The sequence below is a fragment of the Aplysia californica genome, unplaced genomic scaffold, assembly GCF_000002075.1.
Source record: "Aplysia californica isolate F4 #8 unplaced genomic scaffold, AplCal3.0 scaffold00224, whole genome shotgun sequence".
NCBI lineage: Eukaryota > Metazoa > Mollusca > Gastropoda > Aplysiida > Aplysiidae > Aplysia > Aplysia californica.
Genome location: NW_004797494.1, coordinates 797,264 through 813,302, shown reverse-complemented (window position 1 = coordinate 813,302; position 16,039 = coordinate 797,264). Strand labels below are relative to the sequence as shown.

General features: G+C 37.3%; 1 protein-coding gene across 2 annotated transcripts in view; it reads right to left on the bottom strand.

The window, feature by feature from the left end:
* Window positions 1-14,571: 14,571 nt before the first annotated feature.
* LOC101847498 (mannosylglucosyl-3-phosphoglycerate phosphatase) overlaps window positions 14,572-16,039 on the bottom strand; it is a 20,412-nt gene continuing 18,944 nt past the window's right edge. For both annotated transcript variants that reach the window (XM_005099744.3, XM_035970130.1), the window contains exons 13-14: window positions 15,812-15,965; window positions 14,572-15,355 (exon numbers count right to left, since the gene is read on the bottom strand). In XM_005099744.3, coding sequence (XP_005099801.1) covers window positions 15,230-15,355; window positions 15,812-15,965 — 280 coding nt within the window. In that variant the 3' untranslated portion in view covers window positions 14,572-15,229. The remainder of the gene's footprint in view (window positions 15,356-15,811; window positions 15,966-16,039) is intronic.

The window sequence follows — 16,039 nt, the reverse complement described above, 5'->3', positions numbered from 1 at the left end:
CGAGTCACTTGTTCACTCTTTTGTCGCTTATATATATATATATATATATATATATAATATATATATATATATATATATAAATATATATATGTGTGAGGCAGCGAGGTGAAATCAGCCGTCAAAATTAAGAAATCGGGGAAACAGGCATTTTTCCACCAGTTTGAACATTTTTATAGAATTTTTATCTTTGGGCTAAACCTCTTTTATGGCTGTATAAAAACACATTTGCGTGTGAAATTTACTTTAAAACATTGATAAAGGCACAAAATAAGTCATTTTTCTTTTTTCAAGGACTCTTTAGCTATTTGAGTTACCAAACTTTGGCTGCCATTTTTTCGCTTATTTCATCTCTGAAAACCAGGCGACCTCAACTCCTTCAATCGCAAACATCTTGAGTTCTATTCAAGATAGATGGATATTTATTTCATTGGAAGCAAGGCAAATGAAACAGCTTTCAGATGATACCAATAACTCCACATGCCCAAACATTGACGAGCGCCTGATACAGTCTCGTCATGACACATACATAATTTCCTTCATCACTTAGTAATCTGTGGGTGGTTGGCGGATGCTCTGGTGTGGTTTGCTTCTTCTTTCCTATCAAACATCTATCGTCCTTATCTCCCCTTCTTTTTTTTATGTTTGTTACTCTCTTGTAACACCTCTAATCTTCTGGTTCTCATATGACCTTATGCAGTTGCGAGCGCCATAAAACCTCTACTAAAACTAAAAACTTAGTAATCTCTCTGTGGTGGAGCAGTTAGGCACTTTACAATCGCACACAGGAGACCAGAGTTTAATTTCCTGGTAGAGAAAAATTTTGTTTGAGTATCTCGATCGGTCTTTCTGCTTGGACGTTGCTTCCCTCTCTGCCCTCATTGGCCCTGACAGGCTGGGTCGAAGTGTTCCCCCTAAATAATCTAAATGTGAGGCAGCGTTGTGAAATCAGGCGCTCGTCAAAGTACAGAAATTGGAGAAACAGGCATTTTTCTGCAAGTTTGGACATTCTTATCGAATTTTTATTTTTGGACTCAACCTCTGTTGTGTCCATATAAAAACACATTTCCATATGAATTTTACTGAAAAACATTGTTTACAGGCTCAAAATATCTCATTTTTCTTTAGCTGTTGGAGTTACCAAACTTTGGCTGCCATTTTCAGAAATTTTCTCGCTTATTTCACCACTGAAAACCAGGCGACCTCAACTCTTTCAATCGCAAATATCTTGAGTTCTATGCAAGATACATGGATATTTATTTCATTGGAAGCAAGGCAAATGAAACAGTTTTCAGATGATACCAATAACTCCACAAGCCCAAAAATTGATGAGCGCCAGATACAACTTGGTCCCTTCTGGGATCAATAAAAGTGTAATTTATTTTATTTTTTATTTATGCAGGGCTTTGTTATGGATAAACCAGGTTTGAATCCCTGATGTGAAATTTTTTAATTGTGTTGTTTTTATAGGTTTCAAAGTTCCAGGTGGGTAGTTGGCGGGTGCTCTGGTGTGGTTTGCTTCTTCTTTCCTATCAAACATTTATTGTCCTTATCTCCCCTTCTTCTTTTTTATGTGTGTTACTCTCTTGTAACACCTCTAATCTTCTGGCGCTCATATGACCTTTTGCAGTTGCTAGTGCCATAAAACCTCTACTAAAACTAAAACTAAAAAATAGTTTCAGGCCCACCTGACCCAGTGGTATCAAAGATACATATTATATGTGTCACGACAGTGGAACCAGGCGCTCATCAATTTTTGGTCATGTGAAGTTATTGGTACCATCTTAAAGGTTGTTCGTTTACCTTGTTTTCGATGATATTATATTTGCGATTGAAGGGGGTGGGGTTGCCTGCTTTCAGTGGTAAAATTTGCCAGAAAATGGCCGCCAAAGTTTAGTTCTTTCTAGCTTGAGAGTCCATGGAAACTGAAAATTTACATTTTTTGTGCCTTTAGTCAATGTTTTTCAATAAAATCCATACAGAAATGTGTTCTTTAATGGACATAGAAGGTGTTGAGCCAAAAAACAAAAATTAGATCAAAATTCCCAAACCTGCGAAAAAGCGTCAGTTTCTTCACTTTCGTTATTTTGACGAGTGCCTGATTTCACCACGCTGTCTCACATAATAAATCCCATGATCCTGCCTCTTAATATCCTTGAACAGCTGGAAGTGAGATAAAAGCTATGTAAGATACAAGACTTGCAAAACGATGTCGTTCAACTTTGAAATCCTAATTTTATTAAAACAGCAACAAAAAATTCTGCCTTTGCTCTGATGGGGTCTGGCCCTTCAAGTTACTTTAACTTTCACCTTTTTAAGATAAGATAAGATAAGAGACATCTTTATTGTCCAGATCCGTGCACATTGGTTTGGTGTTTCACCACGTACGCACACACACACACACACACACACACAAACATGCACACACACGCAGGCTTACAGTCACATGCATAATATAAATGAACAGCAATTTAAACAATAAGAATCTGAAGCTAGATACATATTCAATGTTATTCTAATGCATGCTCTAAGGTCATATGAATACATGTACTTTTACAAGATGGTTAAGATGGAAGAATTTTGATGGATGATAGTAAAAATGACCTTCTGTATCTTTATTTGTTACAGATCAGAAGCCTAGTTCTTTTATTTCTGACTGATGTTTTTATTTGAGGGAACAAGGAATGTTTGTTGTCTAAAAAGATGGAATTGATTTTTTTAGTGCAAGTTGTTATGTACAATTCATCCAGGTAGGGGAATGAAGATGTTGAAATTTACACGCTTTCCGTATTAGTCGATTTAATTTTTCTTTATCTTGTTGTCTTGTGTTCCCGGCCCATGCCCCGGGGGCTCTCGTGGTCTTTTAGTTTTTGTAAGAGTTTTACAGCACTTGCAACACAATAAGGTCATATAAGTGCCAAAGATTAGAAGTGTTACCAGAGAGTAACAAACTCAAAAAGAAGAAAGTGGGGAGATAGAGAAGATAGATTTTTTATAGGAAAGAAGAAGCAAACCACACCAGAGCACCCGCCAACCACCCACGCTCTCGTGGTCTTGAGGTTACGGTGTTGGCCTCTCGTTTAATAGGCCGTGCGTTCGAAGCCTGATAGTGATCCAAAATGTTTCTTCTCTAAAATTTTCTCCTTTTACCTCCTTTCTTGCTCTCTAACCACGCTCTGTTGTCTGCTTTCGTTTCCACTTTCCGTCTTCTACCCCCCCCCTCCCCCTTTGCCCCCTTCTCTGGGCTCCTGGCTCTTTCTGCAGCCTTTCTACTGCTACTCTTTGGCTCCTTACTGCTGTCTTTTAGCCACATCCCTAATCTCATGGTACATAAGATCTAACACCTATCCTTCACGGACAAGGGCAAAAAATCTCGGAGGTCCTGTGTGCAAGTGCCAAAGATTAGAGGTGTTACAAGAGAGTAACAAACATAAAAAAGAAGGAGAGATAAGGACAATAGATGTTTGATAGGAAAGAAGAAGCAAATCACACTAGAGCACCCGCCAACCACCCACAACTTCTGGTTCTTCAACCTGCAGTGCAAAATTGATTTTTTTGAAAGGTGATCTTTTTTCTTACTTAGTAGGACCCCTTACCTTCAGGCAGCCACATTCCAATTTCGAAGGTACTCTGGTTTTATAATGACTAGAGTATTTTCAGTTTTAGTAGGAAATAATTTAGAATTTTGCCCGGAGGGAGGGGACCTGCTCTAAGCGATTTTAGACCACTAAGGGATCTTTAAAATGGGCAACGTGCTCGCAGGACCTACCCTAAGATCAGAAGTGTGGTTGAAAGACGGCAGTAAGAAGGAGCCAAAAGTAGCTGTTGGTTGAGTCAGAAGTAGAGGAGAGAGGAGCCTAGAGGAAACCAAAAAAAAAAAAAGGGGGGGTGCACAGAAAGTGGAGGTGAAAGCAGAACATGCCTTTTAGTTTTAGTAGAGGTTTTAGGGCGCTTGCAACTGCATAAGGTCATATGAACGCCAGAAGATTAGAGATGTTACAAGAGAGTAACAAACATAAAAAAGAAGAACAAACCACACCAGAGCACCCGCCAACCACCCACAGAACATGCCTACAGAATACTAGGAAAGTAGGTGAAAGGGGTGGATCTATATTTAAGAGAAGAACATTTGTCGCTGCTGTCAGGGTTCAAACACGAGACTTATTGAATGAGAGGCAAACGGCATACCTCTAGACCAAGAAAGCCCCCACACTGGGCCGTTTAACAATAACATGTATTCTATAAGTCAAGACAAACAAAACAAACAATTAACTAAAAAAACAACTCAAGAGACAATGTGTAAGGCGCCTAAAAGCAAAGCTTTATTGTCACAAAGGAACTGCAATCTGTAAAGGAGGTCAGTAAGCCTGGTATATTAATAAATGGTGGAATATGTGGTGAACTAAATTAGGTCAATTCTAAATATAGAAACATATACACGTACATGAAAATAATAATATGGCCTGATAATGCTGTTCATTTCCAGATCCTACGCAAGGAAGAAAGACTTGTTGAGGGAGGGGAGGGGGAAGGGGGAGTTGGGATTGGTTGTCAGCAAAATCAGTTCATAGCAGTGCGGTATCGTAACATGTCAACACTCTGAAAAAGAAATCTTTTGATTCAATCTAATGCTGATTAGAAAACAAAACAAACTATCCAAAAATCACATGTTTAAAAAAACAACAAAAAACTCCACACAGGTGACATTTTCCAGTAAAATGTAAAACAGTATCAGTTCTAAGAAAAGAATTTATTCCATAATCCGAAAATGATCGTGACAAACTAACAAATAACTTTAAAATTTACTTTCCTTGTCGCAAACGACCAACATGCAAGCATCATTCTGATCCTTATTCGAGAATTCTTTACTAATGGGCCAAAAGGCAAGTGAATGGGTGGATAGCGGGTTGGATAAATCATAACACACATTGACAACTTACGCACACTTGAAACTGGGGATTTCATTAATAAAACATTGCATCTGGATGCAATTTACTCAGAGGGTAATTCTGTACTACTGTCCAAAAAGAGGCTCACACATTTCAGAAGAAGTTCGACACTTTACTGCTTGTGAAAAAAGATTATAATTCCTAAATCACATAGGCCTTAATCTTGGTTTTAAAACTCTTTGCATGTCATGTAAGTAATTAACTTCGTGCACCGTAAATAATCCCATAGCTTCAATAGTCACCATCTCAAAAGAGCCAACCAGTATTTTTTCAAACAGAAAAAAATGTTCTATTTTAGTGTAATTGGCAACATGTTGGGGAACACAATAAATCAAGATTTGAAAATAATTTCCCCTTAACCATATAGATCTAGCATACAAGTCTATCATTATTCTAGACCTACCTCAATTTAAGATACAACGTCTATTGGCAAGTTCCTTTCACCAAATTTTGTAAAACAACTCTTTTTGAAAAATAGCACATTTAGTTATTCACAGTATCATTTAAAATAGAACAAAAAGATTGTTTAAGTATTGCATAATAATAATGCAAAAACTGAAAGACACAAAAAAAGTGAACAAAACAAATAAATTCCTCCAACCAAATAAAAGATATGAGTATTTAAGATTATTAGGTAAATTAAAAATGGCACTGAATCGTTTTAAAAAAGACTATCATAAACCCAAAAAAAAGCACAAAACTATGCAGAGACTACTATCCTAACATGTTGCAGATTCTTTCTATGTACTGAAGGTTTACTCTTGTCAATCCTGAGTTGGTCCCAGTTTGACTAGAATTCCCTTTCTTGGACATTTTATTCCGTGAAATATCAACATTAAACCACAATTCAAATAATTTGTGTCACGAAGTGGTGGAATCAGGCGCTCGTCAATTTTTGTGCATATGGGGTTATTGGTATCATCTTAAAGTCTGTTCATTTGCCTTCCCTTTATATAGAGAAAAAAATATCCATCTATGTTGAATAGAAGTCGAAATATTTGCGATTGAAGGGTCTCGTGGTTTCAAAGGTGAAATTAGCAGAGAAAATGGCCACCAAAGTTTGGTGCTAAAATCCACACAAAAATGTGTTTTTAAATGGACGTGAAAGGTGATATGCCAAAAAAAGGAAAATTTTAAAAAAATTGCCCATCGGCCAAAAAAATGCTGATTTCTTCGATTTCCTTGTTTTGACTAGCGCCTGATTTCACCACAATGCCTCGAATTTTATGTTTTTGCTGCAGCTGTACCAAAAGACTACGGCGTGCTTATGAGTCATTATAATCCAAACTTTTTACATCTGTTTTCACAAAACAGCGGGTTAACAAATTTTGAGCTCTAATATGTTCTCTTTTCCTGCATTTTTTAATCGGTCTCTTTCGACGGTGTAGTTTAAGAAAATAGATATCACTCAATTTTGAAAAAAAGCGACACGTTAATCATTAAGACCTAATGCATCACATATATATGACAAAAAAGTAGGAAATTGCATGTCTCACTTGAGCAAGTTTAAGTGTCTGTCTTTATTTCTCTCTCTGAAAATATAGTTATTCTTGAACGATATTATGCACTGCTATTGCAACATTTTCTCATTCATAATTATCACATAAAAGTCGGTTTTCAATTTAAAAGTCCCTCATAAAGGAAGTATTGGGGACAACATAATGTAATAAATTGACACATTCTGCTTTAGTTGAAGAAAATGTACAGGCAAATCTTGTCAGATCATCAGCCCACACTATACCGCAAACTGCATCCTCATCCCAACGTTGGCGATATAACCAGGTTTGACCGTATACTGTTGTAAGCTGACAAAACGTCTTTTTTTTTTTTTACAGCAGTTTCGAGGGTTTTTTTTGGTCAGTGTAACTTACCATTACGAAATAGCTGTCTTTTGAAATTTGAATTCTAATTTATTCAAAAACTAGTCACAGTTTCACTTTTATTTATTTTTTTTTTCAAACAAAAAAAGTAAGGTAACTGATCAGGCTTTCCATTTAAAAAATACAAAATGTTGGTGCCAAAATTACAAAAGCAGTTTTGTCAGCTTACGGCAGATTAATATACCTGCATACTTCTTCTAGTCTGCTACATTGTCAGGAAATGGTCACCATCACACACAGGAATTTACACAACAAGAGGAATCAATGGAGAAATAAAATACGAGGAGAAAGAGATCATTTACATTCTGTCGGTTGTAAATTAAAAACTGAGTTGTGAAATAGGCAAAATATACATTATAATAACATATATACGCAGTATAAAAATATTTTTGGAAATGCAAGACGTTGAAGTCTTTTCGTAGAGAGCCTTACAACTTACACATAATGCCCGAGATGGAACAATTGTTTAAAAAAAAAAAAAGTACACTAATGCTTTTAAAAAATGCTTGTAGATCTAGATCTACTTCCCTGCGAAATTTGGTAAGTAACACGTTCACGTAAGAACCCGCTTCTCCTGTCATCCGAGCTGCGAGCTATTAGCCAGAGACAACTGTACTACATCGGTAAATTTCAAGTCCTACACCACGTAGAACTGCATCGAAAATTGTTCGGGCAGAAAGTATAAAATATACATCAGCATGAACAGGGGGAAAAATGGAGCAAAGTGGGGCTGCAAAGCACAAGGAATTTGGGTGGAAATGATAAAAAAACATAAAATGTTAAATAACTTAAACCTAACTAAAACAATGGCTTTGACAATGCCAGCCATCAAATACATCATGTAAACATGAGTAAGAAAGGCACTCCAAGGAAAAGAATCTAGCACCACAAAATCAACGAGGGCTTTAACACTTTGCCTCCTCATCTCGCTGATTGGTGATGTTTACCACCCAGTTTCTTTGGATTTTCCCCAAAATATCATGGCAAAGTGTTAAAAATCCTCGGAGAGAAAAAACCACACAGAATATAGTTACAACATAGAGGTTAACTCAAAAGCATACAATACACAATGAAAATCACAATATAAACTGGGAAGGTTTAGTTTTAGTTTTAGTAGAGGTTTTACGGCGCTCGCAACTGCATAAGGTATTATGAGCGCCAAGGGGTGGATGTCAACAGAGAAATCCTTACAGGGAATCAGACTTACTCTGTTCACCTCTCTAGCTTCAACAGCACACAGTCTGCTTCGACTATCAAGGCACCCCGGAAATAGCGGGTCACAAGAGTGTGACAAACATACAAAAGAAGTAGAGGTAAATGACAACAGTAAGGATTAGGAAAGAAAAAGCAGCAGTTCCCTGTTGTAGTTCAGGCACAGTTATGAGCATGACATTGTTGGATCAGCCCATTTACAATTCTACTGTGCATTAGAACGAGAAATGCCCCCCCTTTGGGAATGGCCAAAAGACACTTCAGTCTGTGGCACTGCCCCGGGGGGGTAAAACTGGGAAGGAAAAAAAACAAGCACCACAAAATCCATGAGGGCTTTCAAAATCCTCAGAGAGAAAAAAACAGACCGAATATTGTCACAACATTGCGGCTAACTCAAAAGCATACAATACACAATGAAAATCACTATACCATTAAAATATAAACTGGGAAGTTCAGTTCAGATGCATAGCTTTTAAAGGCAGGATTTCACATTGTTTTGTTATAGTAAGGTTTTACGGCGCTCGCAACTGCATACGGTCGTATGAGCGCCAAATAAAATGCAGATTATGACATTCACAAAACTGACACTGAACAAAACAAAACAAAAATCCCAACAACAAAAAAAAACCCAAAAAAAACTTTAAACTGTGCGAAAAGGAAAAAAATGTTCACACTTAAGTCTTCAGAACAAAAAAAAAAAAAAAGAAAAGAAAAAGAAAATACAAAAACAACAAAATCGTTCACCTCTTCTCAAACAGCTCACGTCAGAATACCAAAAATAAAGGAATAGAAGCTTGGCAAAGTTGGGCAAAGTAGAATGAGAATTGTGAGAAAACGAAAGAGAGTGGAAGCTTCATGTACAAAGATATCACAACTGGACAAAAAACGTTTTGGGGTTCAAACCCTTTCTAAAAAAGTCACATCAATCATTGAAAAAAGGTCGACTAAATCCCAGAACATTGTTTGACAAATTGTGATGATAATGAAGCTTTCAACTCTTCTTACAGCAGTTTATTATTGAGTACATCTGATTCTAACTACATATCGGAGGGAAAGCAAGCAATATAAAAATAAAAAAGAGACAGGCAACGGCCAAGTAAGTCAAAAGAGGTCAATAATTAATATAGAGTAAATTACAACAATTTCTAACTAAACGAGAATATTGTATTAATTTGTGTTACGGTATGTAAAAGAGGGAAGACAAACTTAATCATAAATATGCAGTCTTAACACACAATCTTCAGGGGATAACTTAGTAGAAACAAATTTAAATAATTTCTAACTAAACGAGAATATTGTATTAATTTGTGTTACGGTATGTAAAAGAGGGAAGACAAACTTAATCATATATATACAGTCTTAACACACAATCTTCAGGGGATAACTGACTTAGCAGAAACAAATTTTAATAATTCCTAACTAAGCAAAAATGATGTAGCCTACATGACATATTTAATTTTATGAAACAAAAGAGGGAGGTCAAACTAAAACTTCAATACAGTCAGAAAACATAGATAGTCCTCACAGGGTACCTGACTTAGGAACAACTGTGTCCCACAACAGAAAACATGCACTGCGCTCTCACATTCTTCCCTGTTCACATTCCATTCAGTAATAATAATAGTGTTTTTAGCACACGCAATAACATATGAACAGAAAAGAAAGTGAGTGTAAGCTACTTTGTAGAATGACTCATCGTATTCACTTTCATTGTGCACCTTAAGAACCATAAACAGCTGTCAAGAAGGTAGTCAAAAGTTGTCAAAAGTGTAGGATTTCCTCCTCTGTGAAAACAAGCTCAATGCCAATGAAATATATGGGGGGAAAAATATTTTTTCCAGCACCATATTCACATTTTGTAAAAATTAATTGGACCAAACATAAAATATGTGTCACGGAATGGAGGAATCAGGTGCTCGTCAGTCTTTGGGACAAGAGGAGTTATATGGTATCATTTTAAAGCTCGTTCATTTGTCTTGCTTTCTGCGAAAAAAAAACCTCATTTATCATGAATAGAAGTCAAGGTAAAATAGGCGAGAAAATCCACACAGAAATGTGTTTTTAAATGGACCTTAAGAGTGTTGGGTAAAAAATTAAAATATTCAATAAAAATTGCAAAACACACAGAAAAAGCCAGTTTCTTCCATTTCGTTATTATGACGAGCACCTGATTTCACCACAATGCCTCACATAATAATATGTCTTCTTGCATCATTTATTAACATATATGCATCCTGACTCTTGCAAGAGTAAATATCACCATTGAAAAGCATTATTTAAAACTGGATCAAAGGGCAACTATGTGGATGAAAGCAATTGTTTCAATTGAAAAACTTGTCTTCTTCATGGCTTCTATATATAGTATTTCGATCAAACTTAATAATAAAAGTTTTTTTAATTCCTGTACGCACAATTGTCTGTTCGCACTAACCAATAAGTAATAACGATACAAGCAAAAAACTAGTTCTCATGGCACAGCTTTTTCTGTAAATATAAAAACTACAAATGGAATGGATTAATTCTATATCACAATGACTACACAGAGGTAAGACTGACTGTGTTAATAAACAATACCAAACATATATCGATGGAGTCAGAGCAAAGCGGAAAATTCTGGAAAATCTCTGCAAATGTTACGAAAAAGAGAGGGAAAAAAATCAGTCTTGATCCATTTATTTAGTAGAAGAGTAAAACATGAGAGCGAATATAGTAGTGCATTTTTTTTCTTCTTCTCGGGTAATATATCAAAACATAACGTAGAGATTTACATCCTATGATTAGACAAAAATTTGGGAGGGGAGGGGGGACCTCAAAATGTTCCAGTTTGATCTGGACACCATCGATACATCTAGTCTAACAACATTGTACGAGAGCTCTGAGCCGCTGACTCCACCCAGGGTTCCTGCCATGAACTCTCCACCAAATCTAAGGAGATTTCAAGGAGGGTTTCAAGGAAAACTTTTAAAAATTCAAGAAGATTTGGTCAAGAAATTCATACTGAAAGCCTATTTCCAATAGGCCTGACTTGTCAAAAAGGGACCGTAGTTTCGATTTTCCGACAAAAATTTTGTTAAAGTCCGATCCGGCAAAATTCAGGGAGGTTCCTTAAATTCAAGGAGTTTTCAAGGAGATTTTTCCTTGAATGGAAATTCAAAGAGTTTGCAAGGACAACTTGAATTCAAGGAGGCCGCAGGAACCCCGCCCATCATTGAGGTGACCAGGAATCTTGGCCAACATCTGATGAGACAGAGGACGCCAGCTAGGTCCATGTCTCTACAAGGGGCACACAAGACTAACAACGTTTAGTCTAACGCACACACACACACAAAAAAAAGTTAATAATCATCACTGTCTCATCAAACACAATCCTGTTCCCAGATGATAAGTGAAAAACACACGACGCAGGCTTTAGAGCCAAAATCTGCTCTGAAAGTCCACACAAATCATTTAGCTGAGCAATCCATAAGCGTAACACTTCTAAAAAAAAAACAGTACAATTATTTCATCTTCCAGGTAAGGGCTCAAAGTTCTTCTTTGAGCAGATTCAGCATTAAAAAAAGCCGGGAAAATTCCACAGCCTAGAAAGATATTTGCCATATTGATCCCTATCATTCCTTTTCCTTTGGTCTTTCACTACCACAAGAAAGATACCCATTCTATCTGTCCCAATCTTTTTTTTTTTGGTAACGTTTTACTGCACTCGCAACTGCATAAGGTCATATGAGCACCAAGGGGTGGGTGTCAACAGAGAAGTCAAAACTAGGAATCAGGCTTACTCTGCTCACCTCTCTAGCCTCAACAGCAAAAAGCCTTCTTCGACTATCAAGGCACCCCGGAAATAGCAGTTCACAAGAGAGTGACAAACATACAAAGGAAGTAGAGGAAACATGATGACATTAAGGATGAGGAAAGAAAAAACAGGAGTTCCTATTACATACCAGCAAAATACCTCCAACAACTACACCACAATGCAGCACGTTGCGCTGCGTTCATAAAAGCCGAGCCTGAAGTTTAAAACACAAGTCTGAATAGTTTCCATAGAATTCTCAAAAGGAGGGGCTACAACTTCAGTTTCGAGGTCGAGAGCAACCAGATAAAAACCTGTAAATTCTTTGCCATTCGACAGATCGAAGTGCTAGAACCCAGACGGGCGCTGGATCAGAAAAGTAAAGTAAAGTAAAGTAAAGAGCAAGCAGACAAGGTTAAAAGTATTTTTCTAAAACCTCTGTACATCAAATAAAGTGTCTGTTCATACATTTGCAGCTCAACACAAGAAAAAAAAAAACTCTTCGTATACCCTGATTCACCTAACTATCTGTCCGAAAATCTACAAACACACATGTGTGAAAGACTATGAATGGCTAAATCACATACATAAACGCATTATAATTAATCAACTTCTAAGCTGGAATTAAACATTGTGCCTAGAACCTTGTCACAAAGTTGTAAACAAATATTCCAGAACCTGAGGTAAAAACATTATATCACCAACGCTACAGTCAATGCATAATCAAGACAAATAATTGTTTCCTGACGCCTCTCCTCCACCACCTTGTTAAAAAACTAAAAACCTCACTGCAAGATGACTTACCTAAACCCTTCGCTCCTTCATACACTGAAAACAAAATGGGGCTGGTATTAAGGAATGTCTACTACAGCTGTCATAAGCTGACAAAAACGCATTTTAAAAAAATTTACATCAGCTTCGAGGTAAAGAAACATTTTGCCAGCCAAACCATTTAAAAAATGCATTCTTGAGAAATTCTAATTCTAATGTATTCACAGTAACAGTTTCTCTTTGATTTTTTCACACAAGTGAAGTAACTGATCGGGCTTTCGAGTCAGCAAATAAAAAAATCTGGCTGTAAAAAATGGAATAAGGCGTTCTGCTAGCTTACGACAGACAGAATATTACAGTGCTTTCTACTGCTCTAAGGTTAGTATCCTGAGTGAGTGGGTGGGGGTAAAGGGGTTGTTGCTTTTCTTATAAGTTTTACAGCACTTGCAACACAATAAGGTCATATAAGTGCCGAAGATTAGAGGTGGTACAAGGGAGTGAAAGTTAAGTGACAAGGGAGTAACAAACACACAAAAGGAGGGGAGATAAAGTCATACAGTGGAAACCATATATAACAGGCCCGGTAATAACAGGGATCCAGTAATAACAGGGATTTCTTAAATTCCCGTTTTTTCCTACTCTTTGTCTCTATTAAAAGTTATCGGCAATAACAGGGCCTCATCGGAGCCCAATCGGTTATAGCAGGGACAAAGGCTCGTTAACCATGTATAGTATAAGAGAGAGAGCGAGAGAGAGAGCGAGAGAGAGAGAGAGAGAGTGAGAGAGAGTAACGTCACTGCAAGCACACGCAGCGGGTGAAGCGAGAGAGGGCTGTGGTGTGCTGCAAACCTCGATCTAGCCCTTAGCCTAGCTACACACAAGCGTAATGTGTCATGCGCAGGCCATGGGAAACTACCCATGAATAAATACAGCTAGATTAGTCCACAAATGCTTACTTCCCTTGCATGTCTGATTTAACAGGGATCTGATATAACAGGACTTTTTCTCTACTCCCACCATCTGTTATATCAGGTTTCCACTGTACTTCCTCTCCAAGACATCCTCAGTCTTGGGGCAAATTCAATCAACAAATACGACACCGCAGCGCTTATTTTTTCATGAACTCGAAATCTGTATGACATTTTAAAAACTGCAGGAATCCAAAAAAAGGTTCAGAACTGTGGAAACTTACATAAAAGCTGACCTCTGAACCACTGATGAGAGGTCGCGACCTCAGTGCTTTCTTGCCGTATCTCCATTTCTTTTTAGCATTGAAAATGTGACATCTTCTTTAGCTGACTCTTTGTTATGAACTGTTTTCACTGCTATTAAAAATGGAGGTAGGACAAGAAAGCACTGAGGTCACGAGGTGTTAAGAGCAATGAAAGCACAGCATACAGAATCATCATGTCATATCAAAAGGGGAGCACACGACCCAATGAGACCGGGTCAAAGTTCGTCACATAAAATAATTCTACAACAGTATATCATCATCATAAAGTTATCAAATTCCTATGTTGAGTGACGTCAACAGTCACAAATTCAAACCTCTTTTTCTTACAATAAAAACACACTGGGACTAAATGTTGATGGTCATCAACTGGTAGTTGAGATTAAAATGGGAAAACCTTATTCCTGCACAAAGAAAGACGTCTTGTTACAAATGCAAGTAGGCTTGTCCTCATAAATTATATACAAAGCAGCTGAAAAAACAATGCAAAAAGCTACGACTTTGGCAAATATTTGCATGTCAACAACTAAAACCCGTGGCCATTAAAAAACACTAGAAGTTATATAAATATTCTTCAAACCCTGTATCCAACGGAGATCTAGATCTATTTTTGAATAACAATAATTTGAGTGAAAAAAATGACTGAGCCCACTAAAACATGATCAATTTGTTAAGTCCAGAAAAAAGATCAGGAGGAGGCTATTTCTTTATTACAGTATCAATCGTTTTGTCCTCTTTCTGTTCCCTTACTTCATATTGACTTCCGACAATTCTTCCAAAAGACAAATGTCTGCTGTTTCTAATAATGGAAAAAAAAATCCCACATGTTACCAGCAATGAAAAACTTCTTTTGGGAAAACTGTTTTACGCCCAAGTCAGAAAAACTTTCAGGCTATGATAACTGGTTTTATTTCTTTTTTAAAATGGGGACAATTTGACTGATAACAGCATTTAGTTTTTAAAGCAAAACTACTACAATTAACTTGTTTCTTAATTTCATATTCTTACAAATCAGGCACTTTAACCCTGGGAATCGCTCAACACATTGGAAGTCAATTGCACATATCTAGTTTTTATAGCACTAGATGAACTATAATGCATAACTTTACTGTCAATAAGACAATAGCGCATTGAGACAAAATTTTTAATAATGGTTACAAAATGCATCACTATTTCAGTCCTTACCAAAAAACAAACGAGTATAAAGAATACTTCACTCGATTACAATTAAAGCAAAAATGCAAGCCGCTTGTATTTTTTATACATCTTATCTGAAACCAGATAAAGATGACTTAAGCAATCATGTCATGAGCATAATATAGATTTTCATTTTCGTTCGTTAGCAGTAAAGACTGGCAAACAACAACAACTGTGTGTGCACCAAAGGTTGACTTTCTACGCTCTAGTTCTCCTCTGTCTCCGAGTTCCAGCGACCTAGATTGGTTGTCGACGCCGACGACTCCTCATTCACGACACTCAAGTTACGCACCAGTCCAGTAGGCATGAATGAGTGCATCACGTGGCGTTTCTGAAGATATTAAGGGAAAATGATTGATATTCTCAACAGGGACAAACCGGTGGCTTTCATGCAAATTTTTTCGTAGGAGAACATCCCAACCGAAGTGAAATCCCAGCTCATCAATAGCATCTTCATATCAACATTACCGTACCAGTGCCAAACATGGTCTCTAAACAAGGCACAAGAAAGGAAAATCAATGCATGCGAAATGAGATGTTTTCGCAAAACTATCAACGTCACCAGAAGAGACTGCATAAGAAACGAAACCAGAGGTCTACAAACTGAAATACCATCAGTATTGAAATTCATAGAGCATCAAAGAGTCAAATGGATCGGACATGTAACCAGAATGCCCCAGAAACAACTGAAATCTATTATTATTATTATTATCATAATTATTACTATCATTATAATTATTGTTACTCTGAACTTAAGCACCAGGGCACACATCAATCAACGACTGACCTCCTCGGAGAGGATATAGATGCGACCTTCGACCCGCGGTGACAGGAAGTTCTGCTCCTGCTCCAGCCCGTGGATGCTCTCCTGGCGCACCAGACGTAGCGAGTCACGTCTCTCAGGCTCCGGTACGCTGATCTGTTTCAGGACATCCTCACGCCTGGCGCAGAGAGAGAGAGAGAGAGGAGAATGAGGCAGGGAGGAGAAGAGAGAGAGGGAGGGGGGAGGACAATG